This window comes from Thamnophis sirtalis, unplaced genomic scaffold, assembly GCF_051295495.1.
Source record: "Thamnophis sirtalis isolate CommonGarterSnake01/CBP01778 unplaced genomic scaffold, rThaSir2_p1.2 scaffold_1, whole genome shotgun sequence".
NCBI lineage: Eukaryota > Metazoa > Chordata > Lepidosauria > Squamata > Natricidae > Thamnophis > Thamnophis sirtalis.
Window position 1 is genome coordinate 95204400 of NW_028261381.1, and position 16976 is coordinate 95221375.

Below are 16976 nucleotides of genomic sequence, written 5' to 3' on the forward strand. Positions count from 1 at the left end.
ATGATAGCAGTGCTTCAATATCTGAGGAGCTGCCACAAAGAAGTGGGGGTTCCAAGCACCAGAAGGCAAGACAAGAATGAATGGAACGACAAGGAGAGAAGAAACTTTAAGAAGAAATTTCCCAACACTGACAACAATTAACAGGTGGAATGGCTTGCCTTTAATAGTTGTGGGTGCTCCATCCCTGGAGGCTTTTAAGAAGAGACTGGACAGCCATGTGTCTGAAATAGTATAAAGTCTCCTATTCAAGCAGGGTTTGGACTAGAAGACCTTTGAGGTCCCTTCCAACTCTGTTATTCTATGTTCTCTGTTATTGTATGTTCAGTAATTCTACTGCTTTAAAATGTTGGCCTCCAACACTTTTTGAGGCTGGGGAAGGGGAAAAGAGGCACAGAGATATTTTCCAGTGAACTGGTGAAGCACATCACCAATGATTATCTGCAACCAATTTTGGTCACCACTCTACAAAAAAGATGTTCAGACTTTGGGAAAAGTTCATAGAAGAGCAACTAAAATGATCAATGTCCTGGAGACTAAAACGTATCACAACAGGCTACAGGATTTGGGCTTGGCTAGTCTAGAGAAAATAATTAGGGGTGCAGTATTCCAATATTTGCAGGGTTTCCACAAAGAAGAGGGGTGTGTGTGTCAAAGTATTCGTCAAAGCACCAGAGGGCATGACAAGAAACAACCGCTGGAAGCTAATCAAAGAGAGAAGCAACCTGTATTTAAGGAGAAACTTCCTAACAGTGAGTACAATTAATCAGTGGGACAGCTTGACTTTAGAAATCGTGAACGGTTCATCACTGGAAGTTTTCAAGAAGAGACTGGCCAGTCACTTGTCTGAAATGGTACTGGGTCTCCTGCTTTAGCAAGGGGTGGACTAGAAGACCTCAAGATCCCTTCAAGCTCTATTCTGATTGATTGCTTGATAAGGCAAATGTTCCTCATCAGGATATCTAATGAGGATATCAGGATAGCATCAGGATATACGATCACCAGCCTCACCCCGCAACTTCAGTTCGCACAAGCAGAAGCGGCGCTGCTACAACCTATATTCCTTTCCTCTCCGATCACGTGTAGCGGGCGGAGCTGTGCCTACGCTACTTATCACAAGCGGAAGCTGGGCGGCCTGGCCACTTTTCTTGGATGGGGTGCTGCAGGCGCCGTTTCTGCTTAGTAGTACGCTGGCTACCTTGTGATTCATGGAGCAGGGAAGCCTGGAAAAAGAGCCTTTGTTGCCACCTCCTCTACCAGGGGCTGCCAAGCGTCACCGGCTCTACTCGGGCAGGAACAGCGGAGACCTGGAGGATGATGGACACTGCTGCCTGTCCGCGGCCTCCTCGCCTCGTTCTGGCGGGCCTGGTGAGACCCGGGACAATTGGGAGTGCCTGTTGGGCTGCTTCTCAGTACTGGGAGGAGCTGGACGCTGCAGACCGAGGAAGGCTGGCGATGGAAATCTCAAACCCCCTCGCCGCTCTCCCAAGCCGGGGCTTGATCAGAATGAGTGCTCCGGGGGCTTTCGAATGAGTTTAGGATCCGATTCTTAAAAATCGTAGGTGGGATATCGGATGCCAGGTTCCAGGTCAAGTAGGGAGACTGGGATTGCTGGTCCATGGAGTGGGGGGAGCCTTGATTTTGCAGACCCACTGCAAAGTAAGTTTGGATGTGTCTCCCAGGTGTATGATTAGGAGTGCTGAGAGCTTTCGTTTCTCTCTTGGTCCTGGAGTGGATCACAGAGATTCAGTTTAGGATTGCATGGAACAGTTCGGTATGTGTGCATCAGAACAGAGTCCCAGGTTCACCTAATGCCCAGAGCCAATAGGTGATATGTTCTGAGTTAATTTAGCCTGTGGGATGAACCTGGCCGTTGGACATATGTGTAGGTGCAACCACATGGGATCAGATAGACTGGTAGCTGTGAAGATGGAGCCAGGGAACAGGGCACTTTTGCATGGTGCAGTGAAACAGCAGCTGCGGGCACCTGGAGTGATGTTATGGAGTAGATTCCAGTGTTTCTCAACCTGTCAGAGGAATTTTGGGAATTCACATATCTTAAAGATGCCAAGATTGAGAAACACTGCCCTAGATGCTTTGGATCTGCTGTGACATGAGATTAAAACCTGGTTCCTTCAATCATATCCTCTATTTCTCTCTGTTTGAGTTGTTTTTGTGAACAGAACAGCATTCTTCACGCACAAGAGGGAGGCATCAGCTAAGATCTATTTTGGTGGGGAAAGGCAGGGATCCTCAAAAGCTTTAGTACTACAAAATATTATTTCTGTTTGTAGGAAGGGCAGGGGGGGGGGGAAATCTCCAGAAGTGGAACTCAAGACTGAAAATGCTTAGTGGACTGATTTGTTGGTTGGGAGGCAATAGAATACAGGAGGACTAGATTATGCTAGAGGAGAATGGAGACTGTAGCTACCTGAAACTATGAACAGGAGCATTTCACACTGCAGTCTGCTTCTTCAGATTATACTCCTTACATACTTACATACTTGCAAAGCCAATATTGTAAGCTGAGAGGGGATAAGAAAACCTCACTAGCAGATCCCATTTTTAAAGGAAACCTCAGAAAAGTTATTTAAGAGTTGCTGAATTGCAGTTGCTAAATTAATAACCCGGTTGTTAAGTGAATCTGGCTTTCCCATTGATTTTGCTTGTTAGAAAATCACATGACCTTGGGACCTTGGAGCCATCATAAATATGAACCAGCTGTCAAACATCTGAATTTTGATCACATGCCCATGAGGATGCTGCAAAGATTGTAATTGTGAAAAACGGTCTTAAGTCATTTTTCAGTGCCATTGTAACTTTGAACAGTCACTAAATGAACTATTGTAGGTAGAGGACTTACCTGTACTTTCAAAGGCTAAATTTTAGTTGGAGCATCTGTACATTTGTTCTCCTTTTCCCAATGTGATGTTCTTCAGCTGTGTTGAATTATGGATTCCATCCCCTTCATCCATCCATCCAACTTAAAAGTTTGCATGCTTCTAATTCCAAAACAGCATTCATACAAAATTGTTGTTATGTGTTATGTTCTATAAGACTCAAATTGAGAATAAATTTTGCTGTTAGAGGTGACATAATTGCCCTCTTTCTAAATACTCTTGGAGACTGGGAGATCATAGTAATCAGTTGGGAAGTTCAAGTCATGCACAAGAGTAGTGTTACCAACCACACATTGCTGAAGAAAGTAATCCTTATCTAAGACACAAGGTCACATTATATTTTAATTGATGTTCCTGCGGTGGAATCAGTCGCTATAATTGCAATCTATCAATCTCATGTAGTCTTTGGTGACTGTTTTATAATTATTGAAACTCTGATAAAGCCTTGTCCTTTTGTAATCACATCTTTCTAATTAAGATAATTTGTTAATAAATCTTCAGATTGCTGAAAAATAGTCTTTTATTTTCATGCTGTAAGAGTTACTTTGCCTATAGTATTTCTGAAAATCTACTCCAGAGTCTTCCATTATCCACTAACTGACCATGTAACAATTGTTTTTAACATATATTGGAAACATGGATAGCAATGGCAACGACGGGCATCATGGCTTCAGAGTGATGTGGCCTTTACACAATGCAATCAATACATACCTTGACTTTATGATAGAACACAGAATTGTTCAATGGTAAGGCTGTAGACTTGCTTAAGACTGATTGGTTGATGCCTGTAGGATTTCTTCTTAGTCAAAACAATTTTGTACTTAAAATGCTATTTTTAAATATTAATTGAGTAGTGAATGAATGGATAAAATTCTTTACAGAAATGTGGAACATTACTATTAGAAACACATGCAAAATGAAGCTTCTAGATTAGAGAAGTGGGTTGAAAATAAAATAGCAATTATAAATGAGATGTAAAATTCTTCACTTAAAAGATCAATATACTTATGAGTAGAATCATGATACCTCGATGGTTCACAGCCTATGAAAGATTTTGGAATGGTAGTTGAGTGCAGAATGATTGCAAGTTAGCCTTGTTATGTGGCTATTCAAAAATTCAAAATACAAATATAGTTTTTAACTGCAACAACATAAATAGTTTTCAAACCAAATTGGTTTGCAGTGGTTGGATCTACTTCCTTTTAAAGATTCAAAGAAGGTGGATCAGGTTCAGAAAGGCAATGAAGCTAATTAGGAGATATTAAATCCTGTGAAGAGATTGAAAGAATGGGCAATACATGTAGTCCTTGATTTATAACAGTTTTTATTAAGTGACCAAATGGTCACTAAATTTGAATGTTCAAAGTTAAACAACTTTGAAAAAAGTGATTTGCGACTGTTTTTCACCCATTTCAGGATTCCCATTGTCACATGATCAAAATTTATACACTTGGCAACTGACTCATATTTATGACAGTCACAATTTGCTGGGGTCATATGATCACCTTTTGCAACCTTCTGATAAGCAGAGTCAATGGAAAATCCAGATTTTAACTGTTGCAGCATTCCCATTGTCACGTGATCAAAATGTATATGCTTGGCAACTGACTGATTTAAGATGGCTGTAGTGTCCCGGGGGGGGGGGGGAGGGTCATGTGATCACCTTTTGCGGCCTACTGACAAGCGGAGTCAATGGAGAAGCCCAATTCACTTAACCATATTACTAACTTAACGGCAGCCATTCACTTAAATGTGGCAAGAAAGTGCATAAAATGGGGAAACTCACTTAATAATTGCCTCGCAAAAGGAATTTTAGGTTCAATTGCGGTTTGAAGTCGAGAACTACCTGTGTTTAGTTTTGAGAAGAGAAGACTGAATGGCATATGATAACACTCTTTCAGCATCGAAGTGGGTCATCAAAGAATACAGACTTAGGGATTTATTTTTCAGGAAACCAAATTCCAAGTGAACATTCAAAAACTTTTCCTAATAGAACATTTTGATAGTTGGAAGCAGTTGTATGGAAAAAGAAGTTGGCCTTTCAATTGAATTATTCAGTTAAGGATAGGCCAGTTTAGTACGGAGTAAAGTCTCTCATGATTTTACAAGATGGAACAAGATTGAGCCACTTTTTCCTTTGCTGATAAACATACCTGTCAATTCCCTTGTAAAACTGGAACAAATTAAAGCTTTCCACACAGTTTGGCAGGGAGCTTTTTTGTATATTATTACATCTATTGTTTACGCCTTGTTGATGATGGAATTTATTTTTCAGAGAGGACAAGGAGACACGAGGTGTTTCCCTACCTGTCACTTTTTTCTACAATTTGATAAATAAAGGCCTGTCTAACAACCTTTTCCCCCTTTAAATGCATCCTGCCTCTAAGACTTGGAGTAAATTTTTAGGAATATATTTATGAACTAACCAGGCGTTGCCCGGGTATTTATTTATAGAGGGAAAATGTCCAGACCAAACATAATTTCTAATGTTGGATTTCCCCTTACCAGAGGGAGCTCTCTTGTAGAGTACTGTGAATCTGTTACCATGGCAGCTCCACTGTGCTGTACAGTAGAATCCCTTTTATGACAGTACAGTAGAAACCTTTTTAAGGGACAACAGACTGTATCTTAACAGTACACACAGACCAAGGGGTGTTAGGGCTGTCTTACCCCCCACAGTATTTTTTTCCAGAGTGTAAGTCATCTGCGTACCAAGTTTGGTTGAAATTGCTTGAGACATTCCAGGGTTATGCTGGAACACACACACACACACACACACACACACACACGCACACGCACATACACACAGACACACACACACACAGAGACACACACACACAGGCGCGCGCGCGCGCACACACACACACACACACACACAGAAACACAGCCATTTTCATATCTATAGAAGAAGAAGATCACATTAACATTGTAGGGAGACAAGAGTTCAACTGTGTCTCTTTAGATGTTTCATTCTCAGCATTCCATAAGAGGTATTTCCTGGAATTGTTTCTAACAGTTTGAAACGGTCTTGCTTAATACTTTAGCAGAGCGATGTTTCTGATCTCCTGTGGTGATTTCCTACTGATTTACCAATTGCTCTACTTATCTACTTATCCTAGTTATGTAGCTACCAATAAACACATATTTGTTGGGGTTAGGATATACTGAAGTTACAGAGAATAAAGCGACAAGATGAAGTAATACGTAATTTGTTGCGATCTTCTGTTACAAATGATGCTTCTTTCATATGATTTCCTTTGATCTTGTAGAAGAGGCCAACAGTAAACCATCTGCACATGATTAAGTTTTCTTAATCATATGGAACATGAACGTTCAAATCTTTTAAATATATACGGTGATTATGGGCATAAAACTTCCAAATTGGTCTAATTTGGTTGACAGCTAGTTGAGAAAGTTCTTTAATACACATCTCAGCATGTTTTTACACTTTTTATAAAGTAACCATGTGTTCATCAACAATGCAAAAGACATTGTATAAATCATTGCTTTGCCCACCCCCTAATTCTCAAATACACCTAAGGATCAACTTGTGGAATTTTCTGTTCTTAAAAATTGCAAGACTACCTTTGTCTTTTTCTTGATGTCAGTCAACAGAAGGGTGTGGAGTTTCTCCTCATTTTTTAAATTGTTCCTTGAAATAGCTTTGAATCATTAAGGTATGTTAGCTAATATGTTTGAACACTGCCAAATAAACAAAAGAATGCCATTCTATAATTATTTTACAACCATTGTTTTTTTGAATCTTGCAGTTATTGATGACCCTGACCTCTACTTCAACCAAGCTGTAGTATTCATCGAAGACGCAATTCAGGTAAATGTTTACCTGATACACACACACACACACACACACACACACACACACACTGGTCCTCCTAGTGTACTGTTTTAAGTAAAAGACTGCTAGTAAAAGCTCCAGTACTCTTCTTTCCTGCTGAAATGTTGATTTATACTTCAAAGTTTATGAGTAGATTTATCATCTACAACAGGGGTGTCAAACCTGCGGCCCATGGGCTGTATGCATCATGTGCTGGCCATGCCCACCCACGGTTTAGCAAAGGCGATATGTCACGTAATGATGACCTGTTGTCGTGAGTTTGACACCCCTGATCTATAACCTCAGATAATTCAGAATGTTTGTAAAAAAAAAAAAAATCACGTGCATGTTGTGTTTTTACATCTTTGAACAATATGGGTACTCCTCAACTTACGACCACAATTGGGAATAGAATTTCTGTTGCTAAGCAAGGCAGCTGTCAAATGAGTCACACTTAATTTTTCAACTTTATTGTGGTTCTTAAGCGAATCTCTGCAGTTGTTTAAGTGAATCACATGGTCATTAAGTGAATCTGGCTTCTCCCATTGATTCTGGTTTCTGGAGCTCACTGGGAAGGTCACAGGTTGCAATCACATAATCCCAGGATGCTGTAAATATCGTAAACACAGTCTGGTTGATAAGTACTCAAAGTTTGATCACATGACTGTGAGAATGGTGCAACTGTCATAAATGTATGGACCAATAGTAAGTCACTTTTTTCAGGGTTGTAATTTAGAACAGTCACAAAATGAATGGTTGTAAATCGAGGACTACCTGTAGTGATGGCATAGCTTCATGGCATAGCAATGGTCATGATATTGCTAGTAGCAGTGAGTCATTTATTGAATGGGCTTCCAATCAGTTAACAGGACTTTCTCTGCCTTCAGGGGCTTTTCAAAAAACGATATGGGGAAATTGTGGCAGAGAAGCCATTCGGCTGCCAGAAGGACCCTGTTTCTTTACGAGATGGGTAGCAAATTTAATAAATAAATGAAACTCACAGAAACTGTGGCCTTTGGTAAATATTCTGTAAACATGTAAAAAAGAAAGCTCTATCTGAAATGAACTAAAACAGAACTGATACATAACTGCATGTTTCATGTTTACAGAATGTCTACTTTGGCCCAAATTTGCCTAGTTATTAATAGATGTTTCCTCAATAGTGTTTACCTATAAAACTTTTAACTTCCATACTTGAGCAAATTAAAAGTGATGCTTGAATCACCTCTCTTATCTTTCACCTCTTTAGTATCGTTCTATAAATCATCGTGTGGACTCTAACTCCTTGTGGCTTTATCGGTGGTATTATTCAGAAGTTTGCCAATGGTGAGAACTCCCCCGCCCTCAATGATGTTCTGTTTCTTTGAGTAGATCAGCTGCTTTTTCTAATCCCACAAATCCTTATTGCTGCTTCTAGTTTTCAGTATTTTAGTTTTTTGCTAATTGCTTCTCTGTCAAAGATTTTTTAAAAATATGAGCCGTTTCTGTGAGGACCGAGTTGAGCTGCAGGCTTTAGTGGTCTAGATCAGGGATCGGCAACCTTAAACACTCAAAGAGCCACAAATATCCTAACCAGAAGCTCTCCTTTCAATTCTGCAGCTGACTGGAAGTCTGGTTTCCCCCACTATAGAGTCTTCTCCTAGCGTGGTGTCCTTTTCCCTCTTCCTGTACTAACTGAAAGCCCTATCAAATGTGGAGCTGACTGGCAACAGGGAGCCACAGCAGAGGGATGGGTTACTGCAGTGTTTTTCAACCACTGTGCCGTGGCACACTAGTGTGCCGTGACATAGTGTAAGGTGTGCTGTGGGAGAATTACTTTATATATAGTCAATATAGGCACAGAGTTAATTTTTTAAAACATTTTCTAATGGTGGTGTGCCTCGTGATTTTTTTCATGAAAAAAGTGTGCCTTTGCACAAAAAAGGTTGAAAAACACTGGGTTACTGACCCCGGGTCTAGATAATAGGACAAGACAATAGATTTCCTGATGCTTTGCTGGCAACTCTAGCTGGCATCTTCAGGTGATCTGTTGCCACAGGCAGATGAGCAACAATTGGCTGAGCCTTTATAAAACATGATGAGGCTTTTGCCAACTGAATTATATTTTTCCATGAAACAATGTTTTAGAAAACACATATTCCTTTATCACTTTATGACATGAAACATTTTGGAAAATGAAATTTTGGCCTTTACTCTTCCTTAATTGCCACACGTTGCCTGAGAGACCGCCTCCTGCCGATCACCTCCCACAGACCAATTAGATCTCACAGGTTAGGTCTTCTCCGGATTCTATCTGCCAGCCAATGTCGGCTGGCGACTCCCCGGGGGAGAGCCTTCTCTGTCGCAGCTCCAGCCCTCTGGAACGACCTCCCCGTGGAGATCCGGACCCTTACTACCCTTCCAGCCTTCCGCAGAGCCGTTAAGTCCTGGCTGCTCCAGCAGGCAGGGGAGCTTTCGAAATATCCAGCCCCACGGAAACTGTGACTGTTGTGTATTTTAAAGTGTTGTTTTGTTTATTTATCCCCTACTATTGTTTATTGTAAGCCGCCCGGAGTCCTTCGGGAGTGGGCGGCATACAAGACCAATAAACATCAACATCAGACACGTGTACTTTCTTTCTCTTTCAGGGTTTTGATTCTCACCATTACACTAATTCTGGCTCTTGCTTTCATTGAAGCACCTTCTTCACTTACTGTCACATCAGATGTGCGGTATCGCTCAGAAGCTTGGAAGCCTCCTTGTGGCCTGACTGAAAGCATTGAATTTCTTTGCTTCCTTGTCTTTATGGTAGACGTCTCTGTGAAGGTTAGTGAGCTCTGAGATACATGTCATATCATGTCTTGCATAACTTTGCCTGATTTTCCACCTTTTTAAGAGAAAGTTGGTGAGAAGATAGCAAATGCCCAAATGCTTTCAGTGTGCTTCCTCAGTTTCTGGAGGCTGTGAGAGTCTGGATGGGGAAGTCTATGATTCAACTCTGGCAGGATAGAAAGGGTTTAGGACCTCCTAGATCTGGAAATGTTCCACCTTTAACTCCTGCTGGTATTCCTTTTAAATACACCATATATCTTTGCATTGTAGTCCTTTGCAAAATATTTAATGTGGTTGATGCTGAAAGATGGATGCATCACAAATTGCAGTGTCTCTTTGGCACCCTCTGTGGGCTGTTATAGCTGAGTAAACAATGACTGTATCCAGAAACCACCCAGTCACCCATCATTACCTTTCTTCTGAAATACAAAAAAAGGGAGTATATCAGGATAGATTTGCTCCTTTTGCTTCTCTGGGACTTCTTGGTAGGTATAAGGATGATTATGATACAAATATCCTCTTATTTCTATGCAATTTACCAGGGTTCCAAAGTGTGGTTTCAAAGATATTATTTCAGTCATTGCAAATTAATTCTCCCAGATGCGATGGATTATTGGTTTTAAAATGTAAGTTAGCAGCCTAGGTTGATTGAGAGTTGTAATCTTAAAAGAATCCAAGTTTGGAAGAGGTTTCCAAGTTTGGAAAAGATTACACTAAAGTCTCTGTGCCTGTTTACAGCTCCAAAAATGAAATCTCAAGAAAAGTTGATTTTTGAAAGTTTAAATTAGAGGCATATTATCTGAGAACTCTCAGCCATTTGGTGAGTTCCAAATCCTGGGTTTAATCCCCAGAACTGCTCTGAAAGATGCTGCAAAATTGTAATCTTTCTTGTAAGGGAAAGATACAAGGTTAAATGTTTAGAAAGAAACCATAACAATTGCAATTAATTTAAATGCAATTTTTACACTTAAATTAAATATAGGTTTTGTTTCATCTTTTAAGCATTCCTTTTTGGAGGATAGCCCATGGCATGTTGCTCAGAAGCCCAAGTATAATGCTTCGTGAGAATATAGATGTCATATTTCGTCCCATAAATGTATACCAAATAGATCAAAGCATTCTGTCTTTAGAGACTGGGATTGGGAACATAGTCTCCAAAACTACCACATGATCAGATCTTCCATTTTCTTAATAGCTGGTTTGACTATTTACCAAAATATTATGAAATTGGATCCTTTTGCTTATGAACAGTAACCTAACTAATATTCAAATATGTTGATTCACTAGAGCTACTTAATTGGATGGGAAGAATTTCGGAAAACCAAGTGGTTAATGGCCTACATCCTGGTCCTGCTCATCTCCCTTGTAGACTGGAGCATTTCACTGAGTTCTTCCTGTCATGAAGTAAGGCGTGTGGATGCTTGGATGAATGTCAGGGAGGTAGGGAATCTATGGATTCAGAGATGGCCCATGACCATTTCGATATGGGATTGGAACAAATAAAACACTAATGCTGCTTGGTTATATACCTGCTATCGTCAGTTTGTATTCTGTGTTTACATATGAAAAACTTAGAACTAGCATGACCTCGGTCTGAATTCTGTAATAAATATGTATGATGATAATTGCAACAGCAGTAACAAATAATATGATCCTTTTAATTTTGTCCTTCCCCTAAGAAGCTCAGAATGATATATGTGATTGTACCTTCCACAATTATTTTATCCTCCTTATGCTGTTGCAAGATAAGTTTAGATTCGTTATTGAGGACTATCCAAGGAACATCGTTGATCTCCCAGGCTGAAGTATTTTAATTATTAAACCACACTGAAAACATACGGATGACTGAGCGAGGAGAAAATGGATTAAAAAATTGTGCTAATTCTCATGAAAGGAAAGGTGATGATATTAAGCAACCAGTAAATGATATCATTTAGAGAAGAAGCAAGTAGACCCTGTAACAAAATTTTGCAATGTCAGACTATCAGTCAGCCTTCTGGGTCACTGTTCCAATCATGGTATTCTGTTCTCGATACTTGAGAGACCGCCTTCTGCCAATTACCTCCCTGCGACCAATAAGATCACATAGATTAGGCCTCCTCCGTATTCCATCGGCCAGCCAATGCCGGCTGGCAACTACAAGGAGGAGGGCCTTCTCAGTAGTAGCCCCGACCCTTTGGAATGAGCTCCCCGTGGAGATTCGTACCCTCTCCACCGTCCAGGCCTTCCGCACAGCCCTTAAGAACTGGCTAGCCCGTCAGGCCTGGGGATAAGGATAGCCACCCCTCCCGAATGATGAATGTATGTTGCTTACTATTTTATTATATGTCTCTATGTCAATGTCTGTATTCCCCCTCCCTGATTTTATGTGAGCCTCCCTGAGTCCCCTCAGGGAAAAGGGCGGCCTACAAATATTAATAAAATCTCAAAATCTCAAAATTTCTCTCCTTCCATTGTTTATGCTGTATCTTCACAGCAATTTCTCCAACATACTCCAGTACACCTGTCTCCAAGCTGTACCAATACTATATGCTTGATAGCTACATGTGCCTTAGCTTGGCATGTCGAGGGCCACAGAAGATGCATATCCTATGCAAATTTGTCAGGATAGTTAAAAAATGTTAAATGTATCTGGTAACTGATACGCTAATAACTTAGTTAAAACAATCAACCACACTAACTTATGTACAGAGCAATAGCTCTTTATACAGAAAGCAGATTTTCATTTCGATGGGCTCGTTCATCTGCTTTTTAAGATAATTTTATTCTGCAGTAGTTTTTAGGACTCGACAAATCTTGATTTTGACTTAGGAGGGTCACAAGTGAAAATTAATTCTGCAAGGGGTTTCTCCCTAATTCTTACTGTGCAATAGAGAGATTTGGATGAGGCTTTGCCACTTGATGAATGAAGTTTGATGCTTTTCTTTTGTCCATTTGTTAGTCAGATGACTGCATTGGGTGAAGGATCATGGGTTTTATTTGAATTTGTGGTTACTGCAGTCATACATAATGATTGTTGAATTAATGGCAGAATTAATGTAAAGGTGTTGTTCTGGTTTTGTGGTCATTACTAAATGTTTTCTTTTTTTAGAACCTGAGGATAAGACGTATCCTTCGACCTTTCTTCCTTCTCCAGAATTCTTCAATGATGAAAAAAACACTAAAAAGCATCAAGAGAACATTGCCAGAAATTACAAGGTATGTAACAATATGTAATGCCTGCTAGAGATAAGCCAAATTTATATTTTGGTAGTAGAAATTTGGGCAACATTTATCATGGCAATAATTGAGCACTTTTCCAGAAGTAAAACACCACAAACACTTATTATTCTGGAAGATTTCCTTCAGGAAAACTCCAAAAGCTGATGAATTTGGGTAGTTTGAGGAAAAGCCAAATGATCTACTGGTCCCTCAAATATTCCAGTGTTGTGGCCCGCCAGTGGAGCTGGCAGCAGAGTTCGACAATGAGGAGATTGGGGAGGAGCATGGGCCAATCCTGGGGCTGAGAAAAGCTCAGATGAGGGCTCTGCATTGGAGGCAGAGAGGGAGCTAGACAGCAGTGAGGCAGAGGGACAGCTGGAGCCTGTTCCCAGTGTGCACATGCGCAGAGCTGCCAGAAGACAAGAACAACTAAGAAAGCAGGGTCGATTTAGGAGTAAAGCCGCACCTTGGAGGTGATTGGCCCCTCCCATAGGAAACAAAAGATTAGTGAATGGGGAGTGGGCTTTTGCAGAAAACAATTTGTTCATTCAGTTGTTTCAAGAGTGGAAAGTTTTGTTTGTGACAATAAGAGACTCCGTGCCAAGATTTTCCTTGCCCTGCGTTTGGAAAGTAGTTATCTGGCAGCTCTCCAAACGAGATAAGTTTCATGTAGATAAATATTCCCCTGAAAGACTGCTAAGCCTTGCTGACTGTGAATGAAAGGAATTCACAGTCGTGTAAATAAAAGAGGTTTTGCTGGGACCAAGACTCCGCTTCTTGCTTTTTAAGGAAGCCTGAGTGAGAACATGGACCTTCAAAACACACATCCCTAGTATTTGCCAGTTTCTAATAAATACATTCTTTCACATTATACTAACATTTGAGAAAGAAAACAATGGAAAGCTGAATACATTTTGGTTGGAACTAGTGCTGGAATAATGAAGATGCTGCAAAGAGCGGCAGTGATGACGTTCTCCTGTTCATCTGGTAGTAAGATTTCTGCAGCTGAGACTTTGGTGATACAGTCTGCTCTCACGTGTGAAAAATTCTTCATTGCCACTTGAAGATGCTCACTAAAGTAGTGTTACCTCTTTCTTAGTTTTAGATGCATTTGACTTATTTTCTTCATTTGACACATTTTCTTCTATATATATATATAAAACTTCTGACTGTTGTCTGTGGCATCTCTTTCCCTACATATGTCTTGTGTTGTGATGAAGGAATAATGTTGCATTATATTTTCTCCCTAATAGTGTTATGCTGCTCTTAGCTGTTCACCTGTTTCTCTTTACCATGTTTGGCATGCTGCTGTTTGCTCGGACAAAAGTAAGTAACACATGTAATGAAATCTTGGTTCTTTGTATAGGACAAAACAGTTGCTTATATATAAATATAGATGTATAAAAAGAGGTATAATTTTTAAAAAATAAATATTTTTCCCTGAAATGTAAATTCTCCCATGTCATGTGTTAGGCATAACATTATGATAAATCTGGGCAACTTTTTTCCCCTTGCTCATCATTTTACTTGATAATTATTCATACCATTGTCACATTGTCAGTAAAATTACAAGACACGATTCTTTCCTGCATCTTACATTCCCTGGTAGAGCAGAACTAAAGAACTTCTGCATTTTATGTGAAGGGCAATTTGATAGCTGAGATCTGCCAGCTTTTCCTTGTCATTCTCCTGAACATTTTCTGAATTCTTTCTAGAAAGTTGTGGATAAGATATTAATCCCCTTCTGTAATTTTTCACCATTCTCATCTCTGCTTTTGCCGCTCTGTTTTCCCCTTAATTTTTGCATTTGTTAAGGTTGTATGTCAAGATTCCTTCCTGATCATAGGGAGCCATTTTTTAAAATTCACTTTATTGAAAAACTACCAGTCTGCCTGAAGCAACTGCAAGAGAAGTAATTGGGTTGATTATCTTCGGCTGTATAAACTAGATTCCTTTCAGACATTAAACAAAATATGTATTTGGTACTTGATTGGATTGAATGGGTGGCCAAAGGTCACAGTGCATAGCTCTTAAATGCCTTTGATTGGTTACTCTTTGGATCTCTATGGTTAGGATGCCCAACAGGATAAAGAGTGGCAAGGATATTTTCATAATTTGACAGATTCATTGACTTCATTGCTGGTACTGTTGACAACTGCGAACAATCCAGATGGTAAGGATTCTTTTCCAAAAATATTTTCCTCTTCCTTCTTATATTGTAGCTAACCTCAGAGATTCTACATTCTTTAGGGACATTTTACTCCTCCCCCCCCCCAGAAAAGTCTATATAAATGACTTTGCTTTCTCTCATATGCTGATCCAGTTTCTATAAAAACATTTAATAATTAATGTGCGGAATTCATTATCATAAGAACTAGAGATAGTAACTAAGTTTGAGGTTGTTCAAAGGATACCTTCACTGAGAACAGGTCTACCAAGAGCTGCTGTCTTACTTCTGATTTGGGGGTAAAATTTATATATTTGTTTACGTAGATTTAAAGACTGCCTGTTTCCCAAGGATCTCTCCCTATATTAGTTGTTCCCTTCTTTTTGGCATTTCTGAGATATTTTTTGGCAGATGAAGATAAGACTTGGCATGATCAAATGGGCCTTTGTAATGTATTGCGTAGCTTCTAACTCAAACCAGGAATTGCAGACCCTCATTTGCGTTAGCTAGCGATGAGTTCCTGGATAATAGTTCCTGAAATGAGTTTCACTGTTAAAAGCTACATAGGTCTCTGTTTAAGGATTGGTAGCACATTATTACCTTAAACCTGACATTTCTTAAACCTGATTTATTTGTTTTTTTAACTATTTGACAGTGATGATTCCTGCGTATTCTAGGAATCGAGCATATTGCATCTTCTTTATACTCTTCACTGTAATAGGTAAGTTGATCGTTTCTTTGAATAGAAGACCCACAGAAGCCATGCAGTGTAAACTCATTCTTTTCCATGTGATGGTAATTGCAGAATGTGCATAAAAGTGAATAGCTAAATGGACGTGTGACTGAAGATATAAGGGAAAGACTATAAAGGCAACCAAAGGACTATCTTTCTGGTTGCTAGTCAATTCTGCTCTTAAGCTTTGAGAGCTACAGTCTGCTTAAGCAGGAAAGGAAGCCTTCACTAGTTTTATTGGAAACTTATAAATAGCAATAGCACTTAGACTTATATACGGCTTCACAGTGCTTTACAGCCCTCTTTAAGTGGTTTACAGACTCAGCATATTGCGCCCAACAGTCTGAGTCCCCATTTTACTGACCTCAAAAGGATGGAAGGCTGAGTCAACTTTGAACCTGGTGAGATTTGAACTGCTGAACTACTGGCAATCAGCAGTCAGCAAAAGTAGCCTGCAGTACTGAACTCTTAACAACTGTGCCACCACAGCTCCTAAATGCAGCTTATAAGCTTCCCTAGGAAATGCATCAGAGGAGAACGTGTGTCCTAGCAGGTTGTAATTAGGACAGGAAGCCATGGAAAAGAAATTTGAAATACAACTAATCCTGAGCTTCTGTAGAGAAGCTGTAAGTAGTTGATTCTGGACTAGGGGAATTCACAGTAGATATTTCCATTACACTCCCGGAGTCTTTTGAGATGTTCAAAATGTTGGCAGAAAATTAGGGATTCCGTCTTGTCCAGGATGGTAGTCCAGAGAAAAGGCTGTAGAGAAGCAAACATATTAATTGGCAATGTTTTATGAGAAAGTTTTCAAGACACTGTAGAGCTAACATGTGTCTGTATAACACAATCCTGTGACATTTATATAGTTTGTTTTCAATGTAATTGGTGATTCATACTTCCCAGTACTGGGTTATTAGGTTCTCCTAATAATTTATGAGGGTTGCATTTGCTCTTCCGCAGGCAATTTACTGTCACTATATTTTGTATTACAAGTAAGTAAGCAAGGATTGTGCCATAATTGCTCAAGTATTCTCTTTAAGTTATGTGTTCAGATTGGGTAGAAAGTAAAGATTGAGTTAGTGCTTTGTTTTAGTTTTCAGGAAGAAAACAAACAAAACTTTACTGTTGCCTAAAAAAAAATAAGACAATTTCATATTTTTACAGGAAACTTATTTTTGATGAACTTGTTGACAGCAATAATATACAATCAGTTTCGGGGATATCTTTTGGTAAGTGATGTTTAACAAATGTTACAATTTATCATGGTTTAAAAATGCTAAATTAGAGTTCAGACTACTGAATAGGAAATTGTAGTGTTTGATGTCATGG

At 39.6% G+C, this 16976-nt stretch overlaps 1 protein-coding gene across 2 annotated transcripts in view; it reads left to right on the top strand.

Moving 5' to 3' along the window:
- Nucleotides 1-1114: 1114 nt before the first annotated feature.
- TPCN2 (two pore segment channel 2) overlaps nt 1115-16976 on the top strand; it is a 43724-nt gene continuing 27862 nt past the window's right edge. For both annotated transcript variants that reach the window (XM_087719167.1, XM_087719162.1), the window contains exons 1-10: nt 1115-1365; nt 6668-6729; nt 7982-8058; nt 9360-9537; nt 10831-10947; nt 12635-12741; nt 13998-14070; nt 14818-14917; nt 15567-15632; nt 16812-16876. In XM_087719167.1, the coding sequence (XP_087575293.1) occupies nt 1206-1365; nt 6668-6729; nt 7982-8058; nt 9360-9537; nt 10831-10947; nt 12635-12741; nt 13998-14070; nt 14818-14917; nt 15567-15632; nt 16812-16876 (1005 nt within the window). In that variant the 5' untranslated portion in view covers nt 1115-1205. The remainder of the gene's footprint in view (nt 1366-6667; nt 6730-7981; nt 8059-9359; nt 9538-10830; nt 10948-12634; nt 12742-13997; nt 14071-14817; nt 14918-15566; nt 15633-16811; nt 16877-16976) is intronic.